The sequence below is a fragment of the Callithrix jacchus genome, chromosome 10 (assembly GCF_049354715.1).
Source record: "Callithrix jacchus isolate 240 chromosome 10, calJac240_pri, whole genome shotgun sequence".
NCBI classification, from domain to species: domain Eukaryota; kingdom Metazoa; phylum Chordata; class Mammalia; order Primates; family Cebidae; genus Callithrix; species Callithrix jacchus.
Window position 1 is genome coordinate 50,514,278 of NC_133511.1, and position 13,988 is coordinate 50,528,265.

General features: G+C 39.0%; 1 protein-coding gene across 1 annotated transcript; it reads right to left on the minus strand.

Annotated features, from left to right (window-relative positions):
• Window positions 1-1,208: 1,208 nt before the first annotated feature.
• Window positions 1,209-6,904, minus strand: LOC100408803 (tripartite motif-containing protein 64C). Its single transcript, XM_035265277.3, has 7 exons — window positions 6,494-6,904; window positions 6,392-6,394; window positions 5,871-5,966; window positions 4,928-5,158; window positions 4,153-4,175; window positions 3,141-3,238; window positions 1,209-1,799 (listed from the first exon to the last, which is right to left on the minus strand). Exons 1-7 carry the CDS (start codon window positions 6,902-6,904, stop codon window positions 1,306-1,308), a joined length of 1,356 nt encoding a protein of 451 aa, XP_035121168.2. The 3' UTR covers window positions 1,209-1,305.
• Between the last annotated feature and the right edge of the window lie 7,084 nt (window positions 6,905-13,988).

The following is a 13,988-nucleotide window of genomic DNA, read 5'->3' on the forward strand; positions in this document are numbered from 1 at the left end:
CATAAGGAGGTTGATACCATTTTATGCTAAGTAATTAAATGTATATGTCAGTTTTAATAATGACAGTCTCTATTATTCTAAGTCCTGTTCCTGTTCCCCATCATTTTATACAGGAAACTTCATCTTTCACTAGTTTATATTAAAAAAAAACCTAAGACAATTGAAATCGACCCTATAGAAAAAAAATGATGCTATAATTATTTTAAAACCTAATAGTATTATCTTTGGTTCTGAATCTAAAAATATTTCCATTTGTTATCTTTTGATAGCTATTCATTAGCATGTTCTATTCTGTTACTTAAATTTTGGAAAAGTTTCTTAATGTTAGAATATTTGTACGTATTAACTCTTCTACTTATCCATTTGTTCATCTTATTTATTCTGTAATCCATTCTAAAAATTGCACTGGATAATGGTAATATGTTAGCAAAGAAGGAAAATACTGTGTTTGCCCCCTTGGAAGTTTCAATCCGGTAGTAATAAGTATAAGAGTTTTCTGAATATTATAGTCTGATATGATGTACTCAGAAGATGAAAGAGCAGAGCGACCCAGCACTGAAAAACTATGGTATGAGCTGAAATGTGAGTAATAATTAGGATGTTAAGAAGTAATATAGTCTGTGAGACCAACTTAATTTGGTCAGAGGTAAAAACAAAATAAGCACCTTGCTTTATTCTTTGTAAGATAAGATATCCACCACTTCATTTTCCTACCCCAGACTGGTTCAAATAAACAAGTAAGACAAATGGTTTACAGTGTGTACAAACTTTGAAAACATACTCTCTGAAAAAAATATCAGATTAAAAAGAAGACCCTTATCAGGTATGATTTTATTTACCTGAATGCACAAAATAAAAAGTAGATTAAGTGTTGTGAAGAAAAGGGGGAGGGTGAATGGAGAAGAAATGTTAATGGGTATTGGGATTCTTCTGGAAGTGACAAAAATGCCCAGGCAGCAGTTAGTTCTGATGGCTGCAAAAGTGTGATATACTAAAAACCTGTGAATTAAATACATTAGAACAGCACTTTCATGGTAAGTGAATGGATCTCAACAAACTTGTTACGGAAAAAAAAAGACTATAATTTATGTTCTAGTAAACATTACACAATAATTTATTGAAATAACAATTAACAAAAGTATACAATCAGGGTGGTTATTTCGTTTATAAGCATAAATTACATTCCATGAAGTTACAATGAGCTCACAGGCTCTCACACAGAGCCCTGTTTCCTCACATAAGGTCTCAGGACATTATTTACCTCATTTATGGAAGGTCACAATAAATCATCATGAAACCAAATTTTCATCTGGAACCTAAGCAAAAGAAAGGCCTCAGAGGGGAAGAGAAGGAGGAAGGAGGAAAACCGTAGATAAGAGAATCTTGATAAACATCAAAGAAACTCACAGCTCCATTCTCATAATCCAGAAACACCCCAACCCGACCCTGAGGCCTTTGCACATAATGATCTATATGTGGACTGTTGGTGGAGAGACTATACTGATTGCTACTCTTTGAGGAAATTAAAAAGAACATTTCATCAGAATCAATAACGATACTGGAATCTGCTGTCTTGGAATCTTTGCAGACTCCCAGAATCCAGTTGGAAGAGCCGGTCACATCCACTTCCCAGTAATGCCTGCCAGAGGAGAATGCTTGAACTCCCCACATGGCAAAGCTCTCTACTCCCGGGGGATCCATGAGTGCCCTGCGATGGTCATCTCCAAATATCACTTGTCTCACATCCTCAGAAAGGCTTATGTAGCAAGGCGTCATTTCTGTACTCAGAGCATTATGCACTGCCAAGGAAAAAATACAGTATCGGTGAGGGCTATGAGAGGCAGAGCCTCTGTGGTTCATTTATTCACTTCATTTGATCTGCTTCCAAGAAAATATAGAATAAAAGAAGCCAGGAGAATTCAGCCCCATGCATCCATGAAGATGAGGTATTACTACAAATCCACAGCACATACAATTATGTATTTTTCTTTAAATAACAGAGAAAAAATGTGACCGTATGACTGGGTGAAGTAATGATTCAATGTCTCTCTCTGCAGTTTGTTTCAGGACATATCTAAAATGTTTTTTTACTTTTTTTTTTTTTTTTTTTGAGACGGAGTTTCGCTCTTGTTACCCAGGCTGGACTGCAATGGGGCGATCTCGGCTCACTGCAAACTCCGCCTCCTGGGTTCAGGCAATTCTCCTGCCTCAGCCTCCTGACTAGCTGGGATTACAGGCATGCGCCACCATGCCCAGCTATTTTTTTGTATTTTTAGTAGAGACGGGGTTTCACCGTGTTGACCAGGATGGTCTCGTTCTCTTGACCTCGTGATCCACCCGCCTCGGCCTCCCAAAGTGCTGGGATTACAGGCTTGAGCCACCGCGCCCGGCCGTTTTTTTATTCTTTAGCAGAAAAATCGTCTCGTCTTATTTGTCTTTAAGATCATCAATAGGTAGACATCATTTTGTTGTTTGTTGGAATGTAAATTATCAAATATTTGGTAGAAATTAACACATGTAAAGTAGAAATTTCTGAAAAGAATGTTCTGTCTTTACATTATCCGTTTAACTTCTGATTCAATCCTGCCCTCTGCTACCTAGACCTGCTCTCTAGAATGGGCCTAACATGATTAGGCCATGTTCACAGATCCCTCCCCTTTCGGTTTTTATGAGATGTATCTGATGGCATCGCAATTGTTCTGATTATGGATATAAGTTGATCAAAACTTCCTGATTCTATAAATAATAAAGGCCTCTTGTAGAATGCAAATAATCGTACTTAGAATAGAACCAATAAAAGCCACTATGCCAAATCTAAGCCTTCAAAACTGAATTATAATGAATAAACATGAAATACTGATGCCACCATAAGAACCATGTGTTTTCATAACTATATGACCTGAATATTCTTTGTCCTCTTATTCTGCAGATACAATATGTATCTTGTTTCACATTTTTTTTCAAACTGTAGAGTTTTGATCATTGTAATATTACTATGCAGGTAGAGAAGATGCAAATGTTTTAGAAAACTGTATCTTACCTACATGTCAAGAATCATAAGACTGAAATGGGAAAAGCCTCAGCCAAGGGACACAATAAGGAAAGAAGATGAGGCTGGACTGCCAAGCAGCGGCTCTTACCTCTGAAGTTGTTGAGCATGTTTAGGACTCCAGTTATGCCCCATGAAGTGAGCTCTGGATTCACCGGCTGGGGCTTTTGCATGTGTGCCAAATCGGTGCTGAAAAAAAAAAAAAATGGCATGAGATATACTTCCAAGCCCAGGGCTAATTGCACAGTCGTACAAAGATATCGTATTTTCATAGAAGATGTTTCCTCAGAATTCTGCCAGTTTTGGTTAACTGGGTGTACATTCTATTCCATTCTCTTGGGTACATAAGGATGTTACTTTTTCTAAAATTTACTTGCATAAAAACTCAATTTCTCCAGACGTATTCTTCTCAGACATTACACAACTTCTAAGGCATTAAAACGCATTGCCTATCTCTGTCCCTCAGACCCCCTGAGAATACTCAGAAATCCTGGAAATATTTCAGACAGCAGAAAACTCAGACCAAAACCTTTGGGACCTCAGCCTGCAGTTGTCACTAATGCTAGTCTGCATCTAACAGAGAATGTTCCATGAGACAAAGGACTTTTTTGTGCAAAACAAAGGAGTCTAATTCCAGCCTGAGAACCCTACTGCTGAGAATCCTGAGGCAATCATTTTCCTGAGGTCTTTCCCGTAACTGGGTGTATTGTGATAGAGCAGGTCCTGGTCACTGACGCTTTGGGGAACTAACCTCTCTCCTCAGCCCATCCTTAGGAAATCTCCCTCTTACGTCTGTCTTACCTACCAGCCCTCTAGAGTAGAAGATACCGCTATGATTCCTCAGGGTAACTTTTTATAGAGATCTGTGGGCTGGGACTGGAAAGGATGGATGGATGGCAAATTGTTTTTAAGTATATTTGAATTCATATGAGTTTTAAGATGAAAACTTTCCAGACCAAAGAGAAAAAGACCTCAGGGCCTCTTTTGAAACAAAATAAAAAATAGCCACCGACGATAATGTTAGTGGCTCAAAATGTATACACACACTTCATTAACAAGAGAGTGACCTTTTCAGAAATAACATTACTTTAGTGCAAACTCACCTTGCCAATACATTTCCCATATCCTGCAAAGAAATACAAGATAATGTTAATTATGAAAGTATATTCCTTCTGCATGTTTTCCCATACTCGTTTCTTTTTGTTTCTGTGTTTAAAGAATACATATTTCTTATTCCCCTCTAAGGGATCATTCCAGGCTATGTTAATAATAGAACCTCAACTAAACCATGAAAGGCTTCATCAGTGGACCTCAAGAGGAAAGGAGCTCAGCAAGAGATTGTGGAGCCAAGCAAGGATATCCACATTTCCAGCATCATTAATTTTCTAATCTTATTCCCAAGGAAAGATCTGACCATACATGACAGCTATTAAAACAAAACAGAGAACCATATGAGAAACAGAGTACACTAACATTGATGAGCAGCTTTTACAATCCTTGCCGAGGCAAGGGGAAAAGCCTCATTGTCTTCAGCGAATCATTGTTGTATGGGACATCAGAGAGTGAGGAGGATAAGTGATATAATAAATGGAGTATTAGTAACCTTCCCATGGCCTGGAGTTCTGCTGACTTTGGATAACCTCTGTGTGGATAGTACTCCTAACTATACTGAAGAAAAGTTTTTCATATGTTATCTGCTACAACGGCAAGAACTTCCCAAAGATTACCAAAGTATGCAGTATTAAATGACTGGACAAATGTATGGGCGTCAGAGAGCATGTGCCACTTAGCTGACAGTAGTGACATATGCAGGTGGCATCCTGGCAGCATTGTGCAGCAAAGGCTTTCTGTCTCTGAGGATGGACCCCTCCTCCTCACCTGGGGCAGCTCCGCGTCAGGCATGTGGCACATCTCCCAAAGCTCTCTGTACTTGTCTTTCATCCTTCCTAAATGTTGGGTTATTCTCACTTGACTGTTTTGCAGTTTTTGGAAAAGCTCTTTTCCTTCTCTGTCCAATGCCTGCAGATGAAGCTGTTCCTCCTCTTCAAGAAATTGATGCATCTTTAGATATTGAATCTTGATTATCGCCTTCCTTAAATCCACATAGTTCTGCAGAGACATTTGGTTAAAAGGATTACATATTGTCACTCTCACAGAAAAGTGCAAATAATTATATTCTGGGTATAATCAAGCAGTTTGATAAATTTTCTGCCTCACTCTTGCAAAGGGTGTTGAGTAGTTACTATTTATTCTGTCCATTTTTTTCAGTGTTCCTATTCTCTCTCTCCCTGTTTAAATCAAAACCTACATAAAGACTCCTAGTTTCTCTCCCTGTCAGGTTCTTCACAGTTCTTATCAAGTCAATGATTTCCCCAATTAATCATCTGCCTTTTAGGTTTTTTCCATGCTTGATTTGCCTAAATGTTAAAAAAAAAAAAAAAAAGAAAAACCTTTAGCCTTACATGATATTATGCAGATGGATTTTTTTACTACATTTTTCTTTTATATACTATTCTATTTCCTTCCTCTTCCTCACACTCAACCTTAGTAAAATGTTGTCTCTTTTCCAGTGTCTGAAAAGGTTGATACCAACCTTCAAATTTGAACTAGAATACATAACATGCCATTTAGCCAATATACTGAAATTATTTGGCTAGCTCATATGGGCTTCTCTGTGATTCTTACTGTGTCAGTTGAAATTACTACATTTTTGTGGGATGAAATCACTATTTTTTAAGTGGTAATCTGAATTTAGCTGAAAATTATAAGCCAATATTGTGTTTATTTGCATAAAAACATAAGGAACAATTTTCATTCTCACCTCTATTGAACGAATTTTGCTAATTTCCTGATTTAGATCGTTTTGTGTTCCTTGTTTGATTGTCCATAAATAGTCCATTTCCTTTATTACTTTCTCCTGCAAAATAAACAGGAAGCTTAGAAATAATGAAGACAGTATAGTAGATTTCATCTCCTTACCTAAAAAAGAAAGGCTGTAGTTGAAAAAATCGTAAATTTAAAAGTGGAGTGGTCAGAGTTTTCCATGTTAGACAAATTTGGTTCTAATGATTTGGAAGAGAAAAGTGATAGAAACATAATAGAGAGTTGTAAGGGACCCTTCAGATAATAGCATCGATTTTTTGAGAAACTGGCTTTTGTATCATCTGACTTTGAAAAGTGTTTTGGTGTTGGTCACCTCCTACCCACTCCATTCCACACATTTGAACAATGTTTCTAAGGAAACCTTTTTTAGTGAAGGCTCAAGGCAGCTATGATTAGAGTGTCAAATTAGCTACACTGAAAGGACACATTTCTGTCTTATGATCGACAGGCAATAATCACCACCTCCGCCATCTGCATTCTCATCACCATCATTATCATAGGCCCTCATCTTTGTGATTTAAGTTTCTGTAGATTTCAAACTGCCTTAGAGGTGTCACGTACCCTGCATTCTTCTGCATCCCATCCTATTGGGCTGTGGCTGTGAGCCATGGGCTCCGGTGACTCAAACCTGGGCCTACAGAGCGATCTCTTGTCAGCCTCACCAAAGAGCTCCTTGGTCTCCTCATGTTGTATACAGATCTTGTCTGAGCTGTCGATGTTTCTCTGAGCGCTGGTCTGCCTGGCAAGACACGCCAGCTTCTTGAGGACCACATTGGTTTCGAAGTCAGACTTCTCTGAGATTTCTCTGCATGAAGGACAACGCATTGGTGCTTTGACTTCTTCCCAGCAGAGGAAGAGGCAGGGCCTGCAAAAGTTGTGCCCACAGGCAATGGTGACCGGGTCTATGAAGTAGTTCATGCAAATGGTGCAAGTGACCTCATTCTGGAAGGCTTGCCAGCTGTCTGAATCCATGTTTCTGAAATCAGAAAAAAAGAAAATTCTGAGAATTTCTCTTATTTATTTATATTTTCCCTGACAATAGGGAAAATAAGGCCAGTAGACAATTTCCTTGGTCTGCTTGAGCTCTGTCCAATCTATTCAATAACGTAACTCCAGCACAAACTGAGACATAGTAAATGCAAACATGCTGGATTTATGAAGATTTTCCTCCATAGCCACTAAAGATTGGGTCCAGGGCTCCCTGAGTTACCAAAATCCTCAGATGTTCAAGTCTCTTATTAGAAAATGGTGTAGGATTTGCATGTGACCTAAACCTAGCCTCCTGAATACTTTATCTCTAGATGACTTTGAATGCCTAATACAATGTAAATGCTGTATGAATATCTGTAATGCCATACTCTTCAGAAACAGCAAGAAGATTGTTGAGAATATGTACATGTTTAGCTGGGCGAAGTCACTCCAGCTTCTAATCCCAGCACTTTGGGAGCCTAAGGTGGGTGGATCAAGAGGTCCATCCTAGCTAACAAGGTGAAACCCAACCTCTACTAAAAATACAAAAAATTAGCTGGGTGTGGTGGAACATGCCTGTAGTCTCAGCTACTCTGGAGGCTGAGGCAGGAGAATCTCTTGAACCCGGAGGCAGAGGTTGCCGTGGGCCAAGATCTCACCACTGTACTCCAGCATGGGATACAGAGCAAAACTCTCAAAACAAACAAAACATGTTCAGTACGCCTGCTTTTTCTTTCTGTAAATTTTTTTTATCTGACACTAATTAAATCCATGGATACCAAACCCATGGATATAAAGATTCAACTGTAATTGAAATGAAGAAAGTCCTCATGGTATTATTGTTAAACAAGCCGTGATCTCAATCATTCCCAGTTACTTAGACACGCTTAAATCCTGGGAAGAGGGTAAAAGTTGGGATGATTTATGAGTCACCTATATAAGTTGATTAACAAGCACATTCTGAATCTCTTCCTGTCGCTATTATTCTCTCTCTCTCAAGGATTCCATGATGATAATATACGAAAGATACTTAGTATCTACGCTATTATTCTATACTCCCTGCCTCCAAACTCACCCATGAAGTTTTCTTAGACAATTACAAATGAAGTAGGTTTTATCTAAGATTGATTAATCTAAGTGGACTTCAACTGTCAACTCCTGAAGTTATCATTCGTCGAATTTGTCCTTTATAGCAAAACTCTTCCTTTCAATAAATTAAATGTAAATAATATCTATTTATTTAGAAAATTTGTTTCCATAGTAAATTCGCATTATCAGAGACAACACTTTCCCATTCTGAAATAGTGAGCATTTAAACTATAATAGCAAAATTACATGGTGAAGCACCGTCTCTACTAAAAACACAAAAATTATCTGGGCGCGGTGGCGCGTGCCTCTACTCCCAGCTACTTGGAAGGCTGAGGCAGGAGAATTGCTTGAACCCGGGAGGTGGAGGTTGCAGTGAGCCGAGATCGCACCACTGCATTCCAGCCTGTCACCTGGCGACAGAGCAAGACACTGACTCAAAAAGAAGAAAAACAAAAAACGAAAAACAACTAATCATCTTCTAAAATAACAAAAAGTGAAGATACGTAACTAGAAACTCCAGAAACGCAGTTAATGGAAGCATGGCCACCAATTCACGTTTCCCTGCAGTGATGGGGAGGCGCAGTCTCTTGGGACCCCAGAGACTTACCAGTTGGTTAGATCTATTTTCTTTCTTTCTTTTTGTTGTTGTTGTTGTTGAGACAGTCTCACTCTGTCACCCAGGCTGGAGTACACTCACACAATCTCAGCATACTGCAACCTCCTCCTTCCAGGTTCAAGCAATTGTCCTGCCTCAGCTTTCCAAGTAGCTAGTATTACAGGCGCCCACAACCATGCCAGTATAATTTTTTTCGTGTTTTCAGTAGAGATGGGTTTTCACCATGTTGGCCAGGCTAGTTTCTAACTCCTTTCCTCAAAAGATCTGCCGGCCTCAGCCTCCCAAAGTGCTAGGACTACAAGCATGAGCTGGCGCGTTAGGCTGGTTACACGTATTTTCAACAGCTTTCGACAGTAGTCTGCAAACCGAAAATTGTGAAGAGACAGCAAATAGGACTTTTGCAACAAGAATATTTAAAGCAATTCAACGTTTTTAAGTTTTACTGTGCTGTATATTATAGCCATTACTACATACCCACATTTTAGTGAACATTTTAGGTATTTGATGGGTTCTATCATTGCATGAAACTGTGGAAAGATATCTTTTCACATTTAAAAAAAATCTAACAATACAGAAAATAGTCACATAAAAAAATCAAATAACAAGGGAACACAAACCATATGTTACAAATTGAAGATACTTTATTTTGATTTGATGTAAAATCACTAGGACGGCTGCTTGTTTGCTTAGAAAAGACTCAAGCATGCTGACAGGTAAATTTAAAGTATTTTTAAGAGAAAAAGTAAACATGATGGATTTACTGTAAATTTGATACTCACAAGGCTACTGCGAATGGTCTGTTTCTAGAAGCTCTGTCGATATCCAGATTAGAAGTAACTCCTGGCCCTCCAAAGCCCAGCAGCCACAAGTCTAGTGGATCCTCACTGAATGAGAAGTCTCTGGGCAAGCATCCTTTTATAGTGCATGGGCCCTCCCAAGACCACACCCACTTCCTGAAATTGATTAGGTAGCACAGAAAGGGGTAAATTGGCTGATTAAATTTATGAAGGACAGAAACCACACTTGGGGGCTGAAAGCTCTATAGAGAAGTTTGGGATGAGATGCCAGAAAGAAGTTGACTTAACACAGGTTGTTCAAAGAAATATTTTAAGACAAATAATTATTTCATTAAATATGTTTTTATTTTTCACATGCTAACTTTTTTTTTTTTTTTTGAGATGGTGTCTCACTCTGTCACTCAGTTTGGAGTGCAATGCTTGATCTTGGCTCACTGAAACCTCCGACCCCTGGGTTCAGGTGATTCTCTCACCTCAGCCTCCCAAGTAGCTGAGATTACAGGTGCCTGCCATGATGCCCAGCTAATTTTTGGATTTTTAATAGAGAAGGGGTTTCACCATGTTTGCCAGGCTGCTCTGGAACTCCTGACCTCAGGTCACGACCCTCCCTCCTCGGCCTCCCAAAGTGCTGGGATTACAGGTGTGAGCCCCCATGCCTGGCTGCATGCTAACTTTTAAAATTTTGTTTCTTTCTCTGAGTTTTAAAATTAGTGTCAAGTCATTATTTATCTGAATATGTCCAAAAATAAAACATTAACTGGGATTACCAACACATCTGTGCTGTGTAACTCTCCTGTTTAAAAAAGTGTATCGAACTCAATTGTGTTTCACATAGTTGTATATATAATGGTTGGTGAAATTAGTTTTATCAACCTATTTTCTTAGTTCTACTATTTTATGACTATGTCATAACTATTGTTTTATATAAAAATAAAATCTGTTTTTTTTGATTCATACACCTTTTTACATAATTTTAAAGCAGTTACTTTACATATATGTGTACATAAATGTATTTAACAATGTATGTATTCATACTCTTAAAATTACATAATAGTTATTTACACAATAATAATAATTATTATTATAACTGTTTTTTGAGATGGAGTCTCCTTCTGTCACCCAGGCTGGAGTGCAATGGCATGATATTGGCTCACTGCAACCTCTGCCTACCCGATTCCAGCAATTCGCCTGCCTCAGTCTCCCAAGTAGCTGGGATTAGAGGTGTCTGCTACCATGCCTGCCTAATTTTTTACTTTTAGTAGAAATGGGGTTTCAACATGTTGGCCAGACTGGTCTCAAACTGCTGACCTCAGGTTATCTACCTGCCTCGACCTCCCAAAGTGCTGGAATTTCAGGTGTTCGCCAAGGTGCCTGGTTGTTATATACACGATAATTATATGCATAATCATCTTTAATAGTGTATGAAAGATATTTTTAACACTGTTGCCATACTAACAGATTTTGTCGTTTACCATGACTTACATATTTACACATAGTTGTATTAATAAATTATCTAATGTTTGGAGATTTAGGTCATTTCTGTAAACTTTAACAAATCTTGCTAGAAATTGAAAAAGCAAAAATCTAAATCCAAGTCAACATTTACATATTAACAGACACTAAAACAATTGTAAAATTTGGCCAGGCACGGTGGCTCACGCCTGTAATTCCAGCACTTTGGGAGGCAGAGGCGGGCGGATCACAGGGTCAGGGGATCAAGACCATCCTGGCCAAGACGGTGAAACCCCGTCTCTACTAAAAAAAAAAAAAGTACCAAAAAAATTAGCTGGGCGTGGTGGCACGCGCCTGTGGTCCCAGCTACTTGGGAGGCTGAGGCAGAAGAATCGCTTGAACCCGGGAGGCGGAGGTTGCAGTGAGCCAAGATTGCATCACTGCACTCCAGCCTGGAGACAGAGCAAGACTTCGTCTCAAAAAAAAAAAAAAAAAAAGATTGTAAAACTTATAAAAACCAGCATATGATGCTAGAAAAACATGAGGTGGCTGTCTTTTTCATCAATCCATGGCATTGCAAATTTGTATGTTTTCTGAAGTGTCATTTGATCGGCATTATGCTTGAAAAGATAGATCCAAAAAAGTTAAGAAACGGTCATCATAGATGCATATATGCAGACTTTTCCAGAGATGCTGTTTTTTGAAAACTGCTTCAAACACTTCTTAAAATGTTGCATATTATCTGCCTGAGTGTAGAGAAGAAACACTTTCTAGTATTCTCACTTTTCAGCAAAAATTCAGTGCTATGTTGTGTAGAATGCCCTGTATTACAGAAATAAACAATAAGCAACTTATGAGATGCATCTAAAAGAATGAACAATAGTTGCAAATTTTAGAAGCCGAAAAAGTTACCACGTATTATACTCCAACTGTGGCATCATGCAGAATAGGTAACAGAGAAAAAGTGTATTTCATTACCTAAGTAAAAAATACTCTGTCATTAAATATTAGACATTTATTGATTACCAGTTATATGCCAAAAACCATTCTAAGTGCTTTACACTAGGATAGTTCTAGCTTACTTAATTCTTACAGCAACCCCATGAGGTAAATAATATTTTATACTCATTTACAGATTAATAAATGTAAGAACAGGAAACTTTAATGATTTGCCCATAGTCATACCCTAATTAAGGAAGAAACTAGGGTTTGAACCCAGGCACTCTGTCTCTGAAAGCTGTTTTCCTATCAGTGACAATCATCCTGAAAGTCTTCCTAAAAGAAATAACACCTAAGCTGAAATCCAAAGGATGAGGGTCATCTTATCTTTTCTGAGGGTCAAGTCTACATGACAGCAGTTGTCATGAGAAAAGATTCAGGACATGGCATGGTGGCTCATGCCTGTAATCCCAGCACTTTGGGAGGCTTAGGTGCCTTGACTGGTCAAGCTGAGAAGTTCAAGACCAGCCAGGGCAACATGGTGAAACTCCATCTTCACAAAATATACAAAGATTAGACAGGCATGATGGTGCACACCAGATGGTAATCTCAGCTGCTTGGGAGTCGTAGGCTGGACAATTGCCCGAGCCCAGGAGACAGAGGTTGCATTGAGCTGGGATTGTGCCACTGACTCTAGCCTGGGTGACAGAGTGAGACCTCGTCTCTCTCTCTCTCTCTCTCTCTCTCACACACACACACACACACACACACACAGTAGCTCTGTTCTCTTACTGGGTTAATGCCCTTCTATTCTACCTAGGCCAGAAAGCTTTCTGAAATGCAAATGTGCCTATATTCCACCTACTTAACCTCATCATGAGATCTTGATAAACTTCAAGAAAGTAGTTAGACTCCTCTGGATGTCTTCCAAAACTTATTTGAAGTATTTGGTGCTCAGTGTATAAATTGTTCTTCCCTCAAATGCCTTGTATTCTAATAAGAGTGAGTTATTTGTATTTCTTTAATTTGCCACAGTCACCCATACTTCTATTATTTTATATAATACAATTACCCTGTCGGTAGAAATATAAATAAATGAAGTCACTCTGAAACGATACGTGACAGTGCCCAGTACAATTGATGATCAACAAATTTTATAACCCAGACATTCCACCTATCGGTAGACACTGTCAGGAAACAGAACCCCTTGAATATTTGCATTATGAGACATGTTCAGAAAAGCAAAATACGAAAAAAAAATTCCAAATGTACATCAGCAGAAAATGAGTAAATATACTTTATTATGTACCATTTATCCAACTTTGGGTTATCCCCTACAAACTCACTCTTGATTGTTCACATAAATGGATCTGGACCCATTTAATAATTTTATTCTTTGCCAAGTGTTAAGATGTCAATCTTTGTGAGTAGAAAGCATTGGAGAGAAATTCCAGAAAAGTGCTTTCAATCTGCTTCGGAAATGATATCTACAGTGTCTGGCCTGGAGGGCATACGGGGTACGCCACTGCCCGGATTCTGTAGTACAGGCTGCTGCTATAGCACTCACTTCCTGAAGTTCATGGTGCCAGGACAACTCAGCAGCCAAGAGCTTCTCCTGATACTGGCCTTTTTTCAAATTTGTCGTGGAGACCCTCTGACATGACATTTCTTTCTAAACAGCTTTACAAGTGGCCCAGAAAGTAAGTTTCCAGGGAGTTCTGAAGTGTGGATTTAAAGCCAGTTTTTCAAGTGCGACACCACCACAACTTGTTAACGTTCAGTGAGGCCAGCGTGTGAGGGGACTCTTCATTGGCTACTACAACATCACCCTGGAAACAATGGCAGTTTCTTATATGCGCTCATCGTGTATTATCTAGACTTCTCCCTTCATTTTACTAGACAATATTTCATTGCTGAAATTCTGTTATAATTAATATAGTGATTAGCTGGGCATTGTGGCATGTGACTGAAGTCCTAGCAATTTTGTAGGCCGAGGTGGGAAGATTGAGCCCAGGAGTTTGAGCTGCAGGGAGATCAGATGGCACCAGTGAACTTCAGCTTGGGAGACAGTGTGAGAACCTGTCTCTTAAGAATAACAACAAAGGGCTGGGTGCGGTGGCTCAGAGGCCTGTAATCCCAGCACTTTGGGAGGCCAAGGCAGGTGGATCACAAGGTCCAGAGTTCGAGACCATCC

Excerpts from the sequence above, each read along its gene's own strand:
- LOC100408803 (XM_035265277.3), bottom strand. The coding sequence starts at position 6,904 with ATGGATTCAGACAGCTGGCAAGCCTTCCAGAATGAGGTCACTTGCACC. Across the intron at positions 3,239-4,152 it reads ATGGGAAATGTATTGGCAAG|CACCGATTTGGCACACATGC; the intron begins GTGAGTTTGCAC and ends TTTTTTTTTCAG. Across the intron at positions 1,800-3,140 it reads CATGCTCAACAACTTCAGAG|TGCATAATGCTCTGAGTACA; the intron begins GTAAGAGCCGCT and ends TTTCCTTGGCAG.